Here is an 18,008-nt window from a genome sequence, read left to right as displayed (position 1 = left end):
TTATATATCCTTAACCTCTGAAACAAATTGGAATATTTATTAGTAAAATAAAAGGTAATGAAATACTTGATCAGTTTCCTTGTACTGAAAAGGATCTCTCAGCCCTTTAAGCGAATCCCAAGAATCTGTAGTTGTGCTTTGTTACCACAACATGCAAACTCGTAAAGCACCCGGGTAACTGGTAGTTTTTCCCCACCTACTCTTTCTTTCTTCCAGAACTACTATTCCCATCAGGCTTTGGGACGCTTCTCTATTCCCTGCCCACACCCCTTTTTGGCGCACGGCTTGCTGGGAGGGAGTAAGTAAGGGGCGGACCAAGTCCAATGGGTGCTGGCTCTGGAGGAGGAGGAAGAAGAGAGGGAGGAGAAAAGCGACTAGAAGGTGGAGGTGAACTCCAGGCCAGGCCTCATTCATTGCCTCTGCCTGGTGGGCCCGGGGCGTTGTGTTCCAGGAGGCATGGAGGCGCTGATTCCAGTTATTAACAAGCTGCAGGACGTCTTTAACACCGTGGGCGCCGACATCATCCAGCTACCCCAGATCGTCGTAGTTGGAACCCAGGTGAGTGTTGGGGCCTAAGGTGGCCGGGCCGCTCGACTAAAGGAGGCCAGGCCGCCTCTAGGCCTCAGGGCAGGAATAGGCGGGGCAGGGTGGGGTTAGGTGGAGCTGGAGGGCCTGGCTTCTTCCACCCTGCAGCTACTCCGTCGTCCTGGTGTTTGGGCCTCACTGGGACCTAGGAGGGATCCTGGTAGGCGGAGTCGCCTCGGTTTGGGCGCGGCGCTAGTCTGGGGTGCTATGGTGATGTTGAAGAAGAAGCGAAGGTGCCCTGGGGGAAGGCCCTCGGCTTCCAAGGGCAACTGAGGGACAACCGGGGTGCATCGAAGAGGAAGCCGCCCGGGGGCTCCGGATTGGTGCCCGTGTTAGTTCAGTAGTCTCGGGTGCTTGGTTTTCCTTTTCTCACCTCTCCATGCTTCTGCTGGGCTGCCAAGCGAATTATGGATCAGTGGAGCGGTATGTGAAAGGGCCTTAGGTGTCATCCTAGTTTTGTGAAGTTTCACCTTCCGGGCTTCTTGAAAAGCTTAGCAATGACGCGCACGCGCACGGACACCATTCCCCATCCCCACCCCTACGCTCGCTCGCGTGCACGCACCCCCCATACCCCCACACCCTTCTACACTCCCCTACATCGTAAACGCGCCTCCCTACTTCCCCACCCGCCCCGGCCACTCTCCTACCTTTTGAAGTGCCGGAGAGGATCACCTGGGAGCGCCTCTGTAGAGCGCTGTAGGTTTTTCCCTCCTTTGATAAAGAACTTTATGGCCATAAATGTTCTTCCCGCTGTGAAACTGGGCAAATTACTCTTTTCATTACACACTGGCCTGTTTACAAAATTGTGGAGCAAATGCTTCAAAGTATTGAAAGTCATATTCCCTAGTTTGCGTTAGTGAATTGTGGGCAATGGAAAGATGTAAGGTCTCTGTTTTGTTTTGCTTTATTTTTCCCTAGTACTTTCCTGGCATAAGGGATGTAGTAGAGTCATATATTGGTTTTTTGTTATAAACTGGAAGAGACTTTAGAAATTTATCTACATGTTTTCATTTCCTAATAATAGTTAATGGTATATGTAGAGAATAATTTCGGTTTTCTGCCATTTTCATGAAGTGATTTCATTTACCTCAATCAAGAGTCAGCTTAATAAGAGCCACAGCTTCTAGGAGACCTTTCCTGCTGTTCCTTCTGGTACCTTGAGTTTGCTTGGTATGTACCAGTCTCCCAGCATTTATTAAGCACTTGTTTTGGGCCAGGTACTGTGCCTAAGAAGTGAGATAGACAAAAATGAAGCATCCCCTGTCTTCAAGGAGCTTATGCTAGCAATTAATGTTTGTTGACTGGTATTATATGGGGGGAGAAAACGTATATATAAAAAGGTAATTTTTTGCAGGTAAGGAAAGGCTTCATATGGAAGAGGGCACATGAACTTGGGAAACAACAAGTGCAAACTCATGGAGATTGGAAATGGAGTGGGTTGTTTGTTGGTTTGTTTTTTTGCTTTTTGGTAAAGCCGTCGGGGTTAAGTGACTTGCCCAAAGTCACACAGCTAGTGTTATGTGTTGGTGGCTGGATTTGAATTCAGGTCCTCCTGACTACAAGAAGCCTGGAGCTCTATCCATTTTGCCGCCTAGGTGCCCCAGGAAAAGACGTGTTTTGCTTGAGAAACAGTAGTGATAAGAGTGAAATAGGTATGCTGGGGCCAGGTTTGGAGGGTTTTAAGTGCTACACATAGAAGTTTGTATGTGATCCTAAAAGTAATAGGGAGGAGACATGGAATTTGAGCTGGGAGTAGGTTAGATCTGGGCCTTAGGAAAGTTACTTTGACAGCCACGTGGAGGAGGAAACTTAAAGAGGGTGACCAGTTAGGAAGGGTGATGTGGGCCCTGCCCAGGGGTGGTGGCGGTATGAGTAGAGAGGAGAGGACAGTGTGAAAATTTTTGGCGATAGTTGGATTTGATACAAAGACAAAATACACATATTTTTGAGATAATATCGCATCAAAATTGTAACTACAGTAAGCCTAACTGATTTCCCCACCTTTAATCTGCAAAGGGATTTTCAAATAACCTGTAGGCTAAATTGTAGAATTTGACTAGAAAGAGACCTTAGAGGCTAGTTGTGCAAGTTCCTTCATTTTACTCATAAGGAAATAAGCTCAGAGAGGTTAAATGACTTTCATATATTATATATAAATGACTTTCATATATTATAGTGGTAGAACCCTGAATAGAAACCTTGCCTCCTGGATTAAAACAATTGTTCTTTCAACCCTAAACCATAGAATTAGTAGTCATAATATTTGATCAGTGTAACAGCATGGTGAAGTGCACAGAGAGCTGACTTTGAGATCAAGAAAATCTGATTCAGGTTTCACTTCTGACACATACTGGCTTGACTCTATGACCCTGGGCATGGCCTTAACCTGTCTATGACTCTCTCTAAGTAGCCTAATATTTGCAAAGTTAATTGATGGGAGAGAGTTATCTCTCTCCCTTTGTAAGGAACTCCTGTTCCCTACAAAAATAAAATCACAGGTTTGGTTAAATACAAAAACAGTTCAATTTTGCATATATAGAGTGAGATACATAATAATTGAGGCAGCTAGGTGGTGCAAAGGATAGTGTTGGACCTGGAATCAGGAAGACTCATTTTTGTGAGTTAAATCTGGCCTCAGCCCACTTATTAGGTGTGTGATCCTGGATGAGTCACTTAGCCCTGTTTGCCTCAGTTTCTTCATCTATAAAAATGAGCTGGAGAAGGAAATGGCAAACCATTTCAGTATTTTTGCCAAGAAATCTCAAACAGGGTCGTGAAGAGTCAAAAATAAGTGAGCAACAACAGCATGTAATAAATTAAGGCTTGTGTTAATAATTCTGAGAAACTATAAGGTCTTAAAGTACCTTTTGAAATCTTAAAGGAGTAAGTCATCTTCAGATTTTAGTAAATTATGTTGTTTACCATGTTTTCTAAAATTGGGATTTTAAAGATCTTTCTATTTTATAGTTTATCTTTAAGAATCTTTATAGTTACATGGTATCATAGGGAACAATATTATTTTGGAACTGTTTTCCTGGCTGCAAAAGGCCACTGCTAACCAGAAACTTTCCATCAACATTAAAGCTCTGTGTTTATAGGAGAAATATGAACTTAACAAGAGGTCAAAGAATCAGGCATATAATGTGTCAACATAAATAGTTTAAGAACAAGAAATCTTACACTTAATGGTGTTTATTTCTCCCAGTATACCTGATGAATAGATTCATTAAGTTGGGAGGAGCTATGAGAAAAGGGAAAAAAATAACTATTGTGAAAACTAGTAACTTCTTGAAAAAGTCTGCAATTGATGCCTCCATTTCATAGATTATACATTTAGAGCTGGAAGAGTCATGTATTCCAAAAATTTCAGTTTAGATATGAAAACTGAGGGCCGGGGAGGTTTAGTGACTTGCCCAAGATTACACAGCCATATTGGTAAGAAGTGAGACTTAAACCCAGGTCTACTAGACTCTGGAGCCAGCTCTCTATCTGTTATGCTATGGTTTCACAAAAATGATTTATTATAAAGTTGATATTAAATACCAATACATGGGGCAGCTGGGTGGCTCAGTGGGTAGAGCACTGGCCCTGCAGTCAGGAGGACCTGAGTTTAAATCCAGCCTCAGACACATAACACTCACTAGGTGTGTGACTCTGGGCAAGTTACTTAACCCCAGTTGCCTCACCAAAAAAAAAAAATAGAGAGAGAAAAAAAATAAATACCAATACAGTTGATTAAAATTGCTTTGCAACTATTTACATTTTAAATAAATGAATTTTAGTGCATGAAATGTCACACTCTTATTTGTACATATTTTATGTAGCTGGGTTTTTTGGGATTTACTACACTCACTTGAGTTTATATAATCCCATCCAGAGTTATATTTTAATGTTTCCTAATTAATTACTAAATTTCAACATCTCACATTATTAAGCTCTCTGATCCCTCACCCCAATTTAATTGGATATTTTAATAAGCTGGAGAAATCTCTTTGTATAAGCAGTTTCTCGTATCTCTCTCTCTATATGAGAACTCCTAATCTGCTCAATTAATTACTGCCTGTATATAATTTGTTAATGTTGCCAGTAATAACACATAGATAATTATTTACAGTGTTTTACCTGTGAGAATATCACAAGTAGAGTCACCACAAACCATTACTCTAACAGCAGACGTCTTCACTTCTAAAAACAGAGGTCCAGCATTCATTTCTATAAGGATATCAGTCTTTTAAGATACAGAGTTCCATAAATAAAAAGGTCTCTTCATTCTCTTTTCTCTACTTTATTACAGTTTCTTTTAGCTCTCAAACTTCTTGTGATGGACTCTCAGTCTATTCATAGCATGACCATTAAACTCTAATTGTACTTCACTTTGTTTCTTGTCAGTCATCATAGTCAACTAATAGCAGAATGTCAATGTACACTTGCCATTATGTCAAGATCCTGTCATTTATAATAGTAACAGTAGTTACAGCTTTTGTAGAAGAGGCTACAAGAGTTGGGATTACACTCATATTTTTATTCACCTTCATTTCCAAAGATATTGTTTCTCTCTCCCTACCTTTTAGCATCCCTTTTAATAAAGCTTAAAAAGGAAGTGGGGAAAAAAGCACTTAAGGTAAACCTGGGAAAGAAATTAACACTTCCTTAGTTCTTTTCTGTTGTAAGTTCTTGATCACTCCCACTCCAGCCATATTGTGGAGGATAATGTGATCTTATTCTCTGGCATATTTATATTCATTTTATCTGTTTTAAGCTAAATTTTGGTATGTGGCATAAGTCTGACAAATCCTTTTATTAAGGGAATTTGTTTTGTGAAATTTGGATTCAGTCACAGGGGCCACACTTGAGGACCTAGAGGGCCTTGAGGCCACAGGTTCCCCACCCCTGTTATAAGAGGTTGGTATAGGTCTAGTTTTTGCCAAACTGCTTTCTAAATTTCTTAGAAATTCTTGTCAAAAAAGGGAGTCTTCCCCTAAGTAATTTGTTTTTTACTGTGTTTATCAAACACCCAGCTGCAATTTATGTTTTAAAAGCGATGTTTTAAGGGGCAGCCAGGTGGTGCAATGGATAGAGCACTGGCCCTGAAGTCAGGAGGACCTGAGTTCAAATGCGGCCTCAGACCAAACACTTGGCACTTACTAGCTGTGTGACCCTGGGCAAGTCGCTTAACCCCAATTCCCCAAAAATCAGAAAAAAAAAGCAATATTTACATTATACTGTAGTCTATTAAGTGTGCAGTAGTATTATGCCTAAAAAAAACAACGTACATACCTTAATTTAAAAATACTTTAAAATTGCTAATGATCATCTGAGGCTTCAGTGAGTTGTAATCTTTTTTGCTGGTGGAGAGTCTTACCTCATTATTGATAGGTGCTTACTGATCGGGATTGAGGTGACTGTGGCAGTTTCTTACAATAAGACGCCAATGAAGTTTGCTGCTTCTAGTGACTCCTCCTTTAACTTGAACACTTAAGAGGCCCTTGTAGGGTTATTAATTGGCCTAATTTAAATATTGTAGTGTTTCAGGGAATAGAGAGGCCGGAGGAGAGGGAGAGAGACTGGGGATGACAGTCAGTGGAACAGTTAGAACACACACAACATTTATCAGTTAAGTTTGCTGTCTTATATGGGCATGGTTACAGAAGTAACATCACTGATCGCAAATAATCATAAAGATATAATAATAATGAGAAAGTTTGAAATATTGTGAGAATTACCAAAATGTAACACAGAGATACAGCGTGAGTACATGCTGTTGGAAAAATGGCACCAATAGATGTATTCAACACAGCGTTACCACAAATCTTCAATTTGTAGAAAATGCAATATTTGTAAAGTGCAATAAAACGAGATATGCGCATATAGTTTCGTTGGGGTTGTAAATCCAATAATAGAGTTGCTGATTCAAACTGTGTGGACATTTTAGTCACTTTATTTGCATAATTTCAGTGTGCCTATCATTCCATAATCCCTCTGACACTAACTGCTGCCATTTTTTGTCATTTCTGCCGATTTACAAGGTATGAGTTGAAACTTCAGGGCTGTTTCAATTTGCACTTCTCTTACCATTCGTGATTTGAAACATTTTTTCCATGTGGTTGTGATTACTTTGCAGTTTTTGTTTGTTTGCTTGTTTGTTTTTTTGGGCAGTTGGAGTTAAGTGACTTGCCCAGGATCACACAGCTAGTAAATGTCAAGTGTTTGGTCTGAGGTGGCATTTGAACTCAGGTCCTCCTGACTTCATGGCCAGTGGTCTGTCCATTTTGCCACCTAGCTGCCCCACCTTGCAGTTTTTTTTGAGAGTTGTTCATAACCTTTGACCACTTTTCTACTGGGAAATGGTTATTAGTCTTATACAAATTATTAATGATATCTTAGATACTGAGAAAATGGATATGGTTTCCATTTTTGTAATTCTGTTTTTGTTATGGATTTCATTCTGTGTCACTGCTGATTTTTTTTGTGACTGCTTAAGTCGTGTTTCATTTGTCTCAGAGTTAAGTTTGGAAATTCAGCTTTCCTGTCAATCTCTCATTGTCTCTGGGTTAAGTTTAGAAGTTCAGTTCTTGTGCTAATCACTGTTTTATTCTTGCCTCAAGGAAGTCTATTCTTCTTTTTTTTTTTTTACTTAACAGTATCTGATTTTTTCCCCCAAGTACATGTAAAGATAATTTTCACATTCATCTTTGTAAAATTTTGAGCTCCAAATTTTTCTCCCTCCTTCTCCGAGACAGCACGCAGGTTATACATGTTATAGGTTATACATGTACAGTCATGTGAAACATATTTCCACATTAGTCATGTTGCAAAAGAAGACTCAGAACAAAAGGGAAAAACCATGAGAAAGAAAAAAACACAAAAAAGTGAAAACAGTATGCTTCAATTTGCATTCAGATTCCATAGTTCTTTTTCTGGATGTGGTTGGCATTTTCCGTCACAAGTTCCTTGGAATTGTCTTGAATCATTGCATTGCCGAGAAGAGCTAAGTCTATTGTAGTTGATCATTGCACAATATTTCTGTTACTGTGTACAGTGTTCTGGTTCTGCTCACTTCACTCAGCATCAATTCATGTAAGTCTTCCAGGTTTTTCTGAAATTCACTTGCTCATCGTTTTTTATAGAACAATAGTACTCCATTACATTCATATACTACAGTTTGTTCAACCATTCCCCAGTTTTTGGGCATCCCCTCAATTTTCTTTGCCACCACAAACAGAGCTGCTACAAATATTTTTATACATATGGATATTTTTCCTTTATGATCTCTTTGGGATGCAGACCTAGTAGTGGTATTGCTGGATCAAAGGGTATGCACAGTTTTATAAGCACTTTGGGCATGGTTCCAAATTGCTCTCCAGAATGGTTGAATCAGTTCACAACTCTACCAACAGTGAATTAGTGTTCCAAATTTTCCCACATCTTCTCCAACAAATATTTATCGTTTTCCTTTTCTGTCATATTATCCAATCTGTTAGGTGTGATGTGGTACCTCAGAGTTGTTTTAATTTGCATTTCTCTGATCAACAGTGATTTAAAACATTTTTTCATATGACTATAGATAGCTTTAACATGGAAGTCTGTTGTTTTTTTTTCACAAATAAACCAACTTTAATAGATTATTTTGTATGTATATTGAGCTATTCTTCAGGGAGCTCAAATGTTCTACAGACATTATATCTAATTAATCCCCACAACAACCCTGTAAGGTAGGTAAATGGGGGTAGGTATTGCTCCCATTTTATAGATAGGGAGAGTGAAGCACAGAGGTGACTTGCCCAAAGTCATGCAATTAATTTGCTGAAGAGCAGGATGATTCAGAATCTATTTCCCAGCTCCCAGCCCAATGTTCTGTTCTAATTGCAAAGTCTTTCACAAAAAGTGTCATTAAACAAAATGTCAAGAGTTGTACATTATCTTAATTTAATTTTTTTTTCTGCTTTTAGGCACTTGAGGTTAAGTGACTTGCCCAGGGTCACACAGCTAGTAAGTGTCAAGTGTTTGGTCTGAGGCCGGATTTGAACACAGGTCCTCCTGGTTTCAGAGCCGGTGCTCTATCCACTGTGCCACCTAGCTGCTCCTGATTTTTTTTTCATTTCTATTCCTTTGCTGAAGCAGTTGATCACTTTAGTTTGTTTCCTGATTCTGTGGGTTTTTCCAAGTATACCATCAAGTCATTTTCATATAAAGATAATGTTGTCCCCTCTTTGTTGACGTTTTTACTTATGGGGTGCTCTGGCCCCAGCCCTTAAGATCATGTCTCTGGAAGCCTCCCAGTTTTTCAGTAGGCCCATAGGCCCCTGCCCTGTGAGAAAATTTTCTCTTGTTGCAGAGCACATACTCTTATCAGAACAGACACAGGGGTGCCTGACCCAAGGATTTTTGTCCCTGGATGGCCCAAGGACTCTATTGGCACTAGATCCCCAAGGTCCATGCCTTTGGCAACTAAACAAAAAACTCTTTTCTCCCTCAGTGTCTGGTATCAACAAAGTTATCTCTGTAAAGTTCCCTACATTTTCCCGTCCATAGATCACTGATGCCTGCTCCCAAGACACCTGGACCCCTTGCATTATCTAATTATTCCTTTCACTGTTCCTTTTCTATATAAGCTACTATTAGATACAGATATGTGTGTGTGTGTGTGTGTGTGTGTGTGTGTGTGTGTGTGTGTGTATACACACATATATATGAATGTAAAATTATTCTGTACATGCTTCTATTTATCATTTCTCTGGATGCAGATAGTGTCTTTACTCATGTTCTTTATAGTTAATTTAGGTATTTATTATAGTCAAAATAACAGTAGCTCAAAGTAATTCTTAAATCAGTATTGCTTTTACTGTATAAAGTGTTCTCTTGATTCTGCTTACTTTGCTTTTCATCATTTCAAGCAAGTATTTCTGTGCCTTTCTAAGATCATCGAGCTTATCATTTCTTAACAGCACAGTAGTATTCTATCAGAACCATACACTACAACTTTTTCAGCCATTCTCCAATTGATGGGAATCCCTGCAATGTCTAGTTCTTTGCCACCACAAAGAGAGCTGCTATAAACATCCCATTCACATTCAAAGTTACAATTACTATTTGTCAGTTTCCCATGTCATTTTTACTCACTGTTTTCTTTCTCGATCTCTCTTTTTACTCTGTCTCTGTGACTTTATCTTCTCCCCCACACTTCATCCACCCCTCCAAGACTCCCCCCATCCTCTTCCCCAAATCCCACTCCATACACCTCTCTAAAAGTCCCTTCTCCACCCTCTGAACGTTCAGAAAACTTCTGTACTCTTCCAGATACTAATAACAGAGGCAGCTAGGCAGCAATGGATAGCACTTTGACTTTGGAGTCAGGAAGACCTGAGTTCAAATATGGCGTCAAACTCTTGGCACTTACTAGCTGTGTGACCCTGGGCAAGTCACTTAACCCCAATTGCCTCATCAAAAAAAAAAAGAATACTAATAACATTTTCACATATATAATAAATAAACAGTTTGATGTTAATTGAGTGCCATATAAATTAGTGTTTCATGTTTTCCTTATATTTCTTTTAGATCTTTTATGTAAAATTTTCCATTGAGTTCTGGTCTTTTTGTTAGAAATATCTGATAGACTTTCAGTTCATCAGATGTCCATTTTTTTTTCCATTCAGGATTATATACAACTTTGCTGGGTAAGTTATTCTAGGATGCAACCCTGGCTCTTTTGCTCTTAAAAATATAATGTCTAGGACCCCTGGTCTTTTAGGCTAGAAGCTGCTAGGTCTTGTGAAATCCTAACTGTATTTCTGCAGTATTTAAATTGTTTTTTTCTTGTTGCTTGCAATATTTTCTCTTTAATCTGGGAGTTTTTAAACTTGGCTATAACATTCCTGTAAGTTTTCCCCCCTGGGGTCTCTTTCAGGTGGTGAATGGTAGATTTTTTCTATTTCTACCATACCCTCTTGTTTTAGAACTCCAGGGCAATTTTCCTTAATAATTTCTTGTAATATTATATCTAGATTCTTTTTTGATTATAACTTTCAGGTAGTCCAACAATTCTTATATTGTCTCTCCTTGATCTGTTCTCCAGATTAGTTGTTTTTCTAATGAGATGTTTCAGATTCTCTTCTATTTTTCGTACTTTTATTATTTCTTAGTGTCTTATAACATCATTCGATTTGATTCCTCTTGCCCAATTCTAGTTTTCAAAGAGTTTGTAAAAGTTTTGTGAGGTGAAAATTCTTGAGGCTTAGTCTGCTTTCCAACAGAGCTACCCTCAGACTGGCCTACTGTTTTTTGATTCAATAGAGTTGCCTATAGGTAGGTGCTTATACCTCATGAAGGCCAAACCTCAGTCCAGGAGGCCCTGTCTTTTTCTGAAGGCCTCTCAAGTTATTTTAGGAGGACAACTGCTTTATCCCTTTATTTTTGCTGTTCTACATTCATTTCATGGCAGTTTTCTGACTGACTGTGGAGGAAATCTGGAGAGCCTGGAAATTTCTAACCTACTCCACCACCTTGCCAGAATGCCCGTTTCTATTCTTAATCTAAATATATGCTTTTAAAAAAAAATTCTATTTTATTTTCATTTCCACATTTTCTGTCTCCCACTTTCTGTACCCTACCCTCCACACTGCTTTGGCAGTGTTGACTGTTCAGAGATTAAGTCATTTAAAATTTCCACTTATTTTGTTTGAATGATATTTTTTGGTAATACTCATCAATTTTCTGTGAATTTTCATTTTTGCTACTGCTTATATATTTTGATTATTCTTATTTTCTCACTTGTAAATTTACCTTGTCCAGTTTTTATTTTGGTAATAGGATTTTTTTTTTTTTGGCTAGGCTAGCTAATGGTTTATTGATTGGGGAGTTTCTTTTTAGAGCAAGTAAAGGAATAATTGAACAGAGAGACAAAATATATCTTTATAATATTTATAGTAATTTCAAAATCAAGGTTCAAATCAAATTATTTTACTTTAGAAGAACATTTCTTTATGTGCTGCATTGTTAATAGCTTTATAGCATTGTAAAGAATTTTTTAAGAATCTCACAGCTATACATGTTTTACTTTCAGAGCAGTGGAAAAAGCTCAGTATTAGAAAGCCTTGTAGGGAGGGACCTACTCCCAAGAGGTACTGGAGTTGTCACCAGGAGACCCCTTATCCTGCAGCTGGTCCATGTTTCACAAGAAGATAGAGGAAAACATCTGGAGATGAAAATGGTAAGTATTAGTCATTTGTAGTATTTGAACTATTCTAGGATTTCACCTTTGTAGTTTTGTCCTTAAAAGAAAATAGATTGAAGATAATGTTGTTTATTGTTGATTAATGATAACTAGAAATTAGTAACTGTACCAGAGATTGAGGAAAGTAATTATAGTACCTGATACTTAGGGTGTGCAAGTATTATCATCTTCTCTCTTATAAATGAGAGAACTTAGCCTCAGTGAGGAGAAATGACTAGCTTGTAATCACAATCACATCACATCTGAGGCAGAATTTCAATCTGAGTCTCTTGACTCCAGTGCCCTACCCTATTCTATCGCTTCTATTTAATTTTATTAAATTTTGCTCAGTACTATTCTGCCAAGGGTTTTGGATCTTGACTTTGTCGGCCGTAGCAGAGGCATAGATTGAGAACTGAAAGTGCCCTTGAAGTTGTCTAGTTCAACCCTTTTACTTTACAGATGAAGAAGCTGAGGTCTGGTGAAGTTAAGTGACTTGTTTAAGGCCAGGAGGCAGAGTTGTGATTCAAATCCAAATCCAGCCTTCTTTCTACTACATCATGCTGCTTCCATCTATTAGCCATCTTTTTCAGTTTTGTGTGCCCCTACAAATTGTCTAAGCATGTCATTCTCTGCCTTCATAAAAGCCACTGGCACAAAAAAGTGGTTGAGCAGGGCCAGTGGGGCAGGACAGATACTAAGGCCACTGGCCCTGATGTAGACACCCTCTTATCAGGTTAACATTGCTCCATTAATTAGCACTCTGATTCTAGTCATCCTGTCAGGTGGAATTCACTTATCATCCATAGGTTCCCAAAGTGGGCGATACTGCCCCCTAGGGGGCGCTAGAACGATCCAAGGGAGTGGTAGTAGTTTGAAATGATGCAAATTTCAAGAAAAAACCTGGGGGAGGGGCTGTATAATTTTTTTTTTAAAGGGGACAATAGGCCAAATAAGTTTGGGAAACCCTATTCTAGCCCATATCTCTCCATTTAGTTTTCAAGGCTCTTATTAAATAAGTCTTTGTTAAATGATTTGCTGAAGTTCATGTATATACTGTCTATGCTATTAATTCAATAATCCGGTCAAAAAAAGGAAATATGATTAGCCTGGCATGATTTAAATTCAGTCACCATTTGTTAACCATCAATTATGTTCAAGACAAATGGCTGAGATACAAAGTAGCAAACAAATATTTGTGCCTTTGTGGTACTATAGAATTACTGTCCCGCACAATTTCTTTTTTTTTTCTAGACCCATGCTGGCTCAAGTGATTATCACTTCTTTTTCTAAGTACTTACAAAATCATACCTTTGATACTATAGTGTAGTATTTTGCTAGGATGGAAATTTAAACTCAATAGGAGGCAGCTAGGTGGCGCAGTGGATAGAGCACCGGCCCTGAAGTCAGGAGGACCTGAGTTCAAATGCGGCCTCATACCAAACACTTCACACTTACTAGCTGTGTGACCCTGGGCAAGTCACTTAACCCCAATTGCCTATAAAAAAAAAAGAAAAGAAAAAATTTAAACTCAATAGCTGATACTGTGAAGAAATTCACTTTATTTTCCCTTTTAAAAACTATTTCCAGTGCTGTGGCATCTCTCCTGGTTTTCACAGTTTTCAAATCACTGAATATAGCTGATCTCTCACATCCTCACGTTCTTATTGTACCCTGGGATGTACTTCATCCAGGCCTGGTCACTTGGACAGCTAGGGTCTTTTACCATTTCCTTATCTTATATTTCAGTTTTGTGTTCCCTGGTTTTGTCCCTATCATTTTATGTTTTGATCATTTTCTTTTACCGAAATAGTTGAGTATTTGAATGATAATATTGGTCTGAGCATTCCTTCGAATGATGTAGATCACATCCTTTTCATTCTGTGTGGTTCTTCTCCATGGTTTTCCATATATTCTCCACCAGGGGTCCATTCAACTTTATGGGCAGTAGGTTTCTTGATATTACATGGATAATATGGTATCATTATGGCACATCTGTTTTCATGTTTACAATATAACTAGCCCACTTTCTTTTCTGGTCTTCGATATCTTTATTCATTACCTTGATGGTAATATTGTGGCCATGTGGGCTAATTAGAAGAATATTGGTGTTAAAAAGATGGGTTTTTATGTCAGGTTGCTGCTTGAGATTATTGAAAGAACAGCTCAGTTTCTTGAATCCAGTCTAGCCTCTTCTCTTATTCCTATTTAAATCTGGGCCCAGTTTCTTCTAAGTTAGTGTCTTTGAATAGGGTCCAAGATATATGTACTGATGGACTAATTCTGTGTCCTTTTTATCCAACTATCTATCATATTCTGAATATGATTTTTCATACATTTATTTTTTCCTGTCTGGGTGATGAGGTTAAACTCCTGACTAGTTTTGGATCCCATTTCTGAGTCTCTGTAGTACTTTGGAGGCATGAAGTGATTAGAACGATATTGACAGGATTAACTGGAGGACCCCGCTATCCCTACTGAATCCCTCTTCCATCTGGATGCTACATTGGATGTCTACTAGTGACAAACATCTTATTTTATGCCTCAATTATTAAAAATAATAACTTTGATTAAAAAAGGATAATGTAAAAGAGTAATTTTGCATATGAGGAGGGTATATTTGTATGAGGAAAATGTGTATACTGGAGGGGGAATACATGATGGAGAGCATTTAGGTGAGGATTATTGGAGGAAGAAACTGAAATTATTATGGTGGACATATCATATAGACCACCCGGCTAGAAGAAGGAAATGAATGATGAGTTCCATAAGTAGATGACATGCAAAGGTGTGTTATAGTAATGAGAGCCTATCTAGATATGTGCTCAGGTATTATGCTAAAACATAAGTGGTTGATTCATTTAATTGGGTAGCAAGAATTTATTAAGTGCTTGCTATGTGCCAGGCAATGAGCTATGAGCTGGAGAAGCAAAGAGCAAAAACAATTATTACTTTCATTTTACTTTGCATTAATTCACACAGATCTTTCTGGGTTTTTCTGAGACCATCCCCTTCATCAGTTCTTACAGCATAATAGTATTTCATCACATTTATATAACCTTACTTTTTCAGCCATTCCTAGTTGATGGACATCCTTCAATTGTTTCCAATTCTTTGGAAAAACTAGCTGTTTTTTGTACATAATGGCATTTTTCTTCTATCTCTTTAAAGAATTGAGCTAGTAGTAGTATCACTAAGTCAAATGATATGTACATTTAATGGCTTTTAGGGCATAGTTCTAAACTGTTTTTCAGAATGGTTGAGCTAGTTTGCAGCTCTACCAACTATATATGTACCTGTTTTCATTAGTGTACTTATTTTCCTATATCTCCTCCAGCATTTGTCATTTTCCTTTTTTATTATCTTAGCTAGTCTGATGGGTATGAACTGCTTCCTCAGAGTTGTTTTAATTTGCATTTCTCTAATTATTAATGATTTAAATAATTTTTCCTGTGACTACTAATAAGTTGGATTTTTTTTTCTAAAAACTGCCTTTTCGTATCCCTTGACCATTTATCAATTGGGAAATGGCTCTAGTTGTAAATTTCATTCAGTTTCAGATATGTTTTAGAAATGAGACCTTTATTAGAGACACTTGGCCTAGTTTCCTGCTTTTCTTATTTTATAGTTTTAGCCACATTGGTTTTATGTGTACAAAAATTTTTTAGATTTTATGTAATCAAAATTATCCATTTTACTGCCTGTGAATCTCTCTGTGTCTTGTTTCATCATGAACTTTTTCTCTATCTGTAGATCAGACAGGTAGTTTCTTCCATGGTCCACTAATTTGCTTATGAGATCACCTTTTATATCTAAATTGTTGACCTGTTTGAGTTTATACTCTGTGAGATGTTGATCTGTGCCTAGTTTCTGCCAAATTACTTTCCAGTTTGCCAAGTAGTTTTTGTCAAATAGTGAATTCTTGCTCCAGTAGTTAGGATCTTTGGGTTTATCAAACACTAATTTATTGTACTTATCTGTTTCTATGTATTGTGTACCTAATCATTGATCAATCTCTCTATTTCTTACTTAGTACCAAATTGTTTTCATAATTACCACTTTGTAATGTAGTTTGAGATCTGTTACTGCTTCTGTTAAGTCCTTCTATTTTTTTCCCACTGATTCCCTTGATATTTTTGACCTTTAGTTCTGCCATATGGATTTTGTTATTTTTTTTCTGGCTCTATAAATTAGTTCTTTGGTAATTTGATAGGCATAGCTCTGAATAAGTAAATTAATTTAGATTATATTGCTTTTTTTTGGCTTTGTCTACACATGAGCAATTTATTACTCCCATTATTTAGATCTGTCTTTATTTGTGTGAAAAGTGTTCTGAAAAACAAAACAAAACAAAAAAGAGTAAAAATAGTATGTGTTGATCTGCATTCAGACTCCATCAGTTCTGTTTCTTAGAGGTGGATAGCATTTTTCATCATAAGCCTGTCGAAATAATTTTGGATCTTTGTATTGTTGTCATTAACAGTTAATCATCATGCAATATTTCTGTAACTGTGTACAGTGTTCTCCTAGTTCTGCTCATTTCACTTTGTATCAGTTCATGTAAGTCTTCCTAGGCTTTTCTGAAAGCATCCTGCTCATCATTTCCTATAACACAGTAGTATTCCGTCAGAATCATGTACCACAACTTGTTTCGCCATTCCCAATTCTTTGTGTGTGCTACAGCTGCCCAAAAATAACACTCAGAGATTTTCTAGGTATAAAGTGAAAGATTTATTACATTCTCGCGAGAAGCGGGCATCTGCTTCCTCCGGCAGTCCGAGCGAACCGAGGCAAGGCACAAAGACCAGGACAAAGGTTAACAAAGCCCTAACACAGAGATACCCACCCACCACTGGCTTTGAATTCCCATTGGACAGGAATTTCAGCCTTACAACCTAAAACGCAAAAATCTATCCCAGAAACAAGAAACCACATTATAATACTACCAATCCTAGCTATTTATCCTTATTTAGTAATTAGCCATTACCTAATGCTGATGTAACAATGCAAATCATATGATTTCTAGGAACCTGAAACTTAGACCTGTTCAGGCTAGTGTAACCAACCTTGAGTTTGTAACAGTCTAAGAAATTGCTACACTCAGTCCATCTGAGAGATCTCACATTGTTTACATTGTTTCACTCAGTTAAAAACCAGAGTCTTGATAAAAGTTTGCAAAAAGGAGAGATCTCTTTATTGACTTTCTCGAGAAAGTGCACCCCCATGTTATCTCAGCTGCCCTGAGAGTTCGAGTGCTCATTGTTTAGGGCAAGATTATATAGACCCTAATGTAGCAGCCCCCTTCCCATCGGCTCATTGACTGAGCCTCAGGTATACAATCTATTCATGTAAAAACTACCCCAGTAACAGAGAGAACAAAGAGGTATAGAAATTATGTTAGCATGTTCCCCTTTTCAGGGCCTCACAGTTTCAGCAGTTTTTTACCCAAGGTCATATAACTAGCTACAGGATGAGATAGGCAGGATGCTCTTATGGCTCAGGAATTTCTGCTAATACTATCTAAGAGTAGGGGAGGGAGAAGGCTAGGGGAGGGGGTCTTGCATTCTGAGGGGTCTTCACTTAGTGTTGGTACACATGTACCACTCAAAAGCCGCAATACCAGAACCATTAACAAGAACTAATGACCCTTTGAGAAGGCTTCACTTCTGAGAGATCATCGCTCACATTTGCCACCACAAAAAGAACTGCTATAAATATTTTTGTACATTGAGGTTCTTTTCCCTTTGTTTTTTTAAAATCTCTTTGGGATACAGATCTAGTTAGTGGTATTGCTGGGATGTAGAGGTTTATAGCCCTTTGGGCATAGTTCCAAATTGCTCTTCAGAAGGATTGGATTTGTTTACAGTTCCACCAGCAATTCATTAGTGTCTTAATTTTCCCACATCCTATCCATTATTTGTCACTTTACTTTTCTGTCATATTTGCCTATTTTATATGTGTGAGGGGGTACCTCACAGTTGTTTTCATTGGACAGTGCTTCTTAAACTGTGGATCATGACTCCGTGTGGGGTCATGTAACTACCTGTGGGGGTTGTGAAAAATTTGGCAACAGTAAAAGTTTTCTAAACATGTGATGACCAAAAATTAATTCAAAATCAAATGTGTAATGAACCTGAGGTGTTTCTGGCAGTGCTTGCCCATGTTGCATTGTGCAACTTCACTGCAGCCTTGGTTCTGAACATACAATATGCAC

The 18,008-nt window shown here is 38.1% G+C and overlaps 1 protein-coding gene across 1 annotated transcript in view; it reads left to right on the top strand.

The window, feature by feature from the left end:
* Nucleotides 1-291: 291 nt before the first annotated feature.
* The window catches only part of DNM1L (dynamin 1 like), a 79,139-nt gene continuing 61,422 nt past the window's right edge, over nt 292-18,008 (top strand). The window contains 3 exon segments of the mRNA XM_020975787.2: nt 292-558; nt 11,645-11,762; nt 11,765-11,791. Of these exon segments, the coding sequence (XP_020831446.1) occupies nt 457-558; nt 11,645-11,762; nt 11,765-11,791 (247 nt within the window). The 5' untranslated portion in view covers nt 292-456.

Source organism: Phascolarctos cinereus, unplaced genomic scaffold (genome assembly GCF_003287225.1).
Source record: "Phascolarctos cinereus isolate Bilbo 61053 unplaced genomic scaffold, phaCin_HiC Scaffold_1;HRSCAF=81, whole genome shotgun sequence".
Classification (NCBI taxonomy): domain Eukaryota; kingdom Metazoa; phylum Chordata; class Mammalia; order Diprotodontia; family Phascolarctidae; genus Phascolarctos; species Phascolarctos cinereus.
The sequence above is the reverse complement of the archived record's forward strand: the minus strand, read 5'-3'. Positions and strand labels throughout refer to the sequence as shown.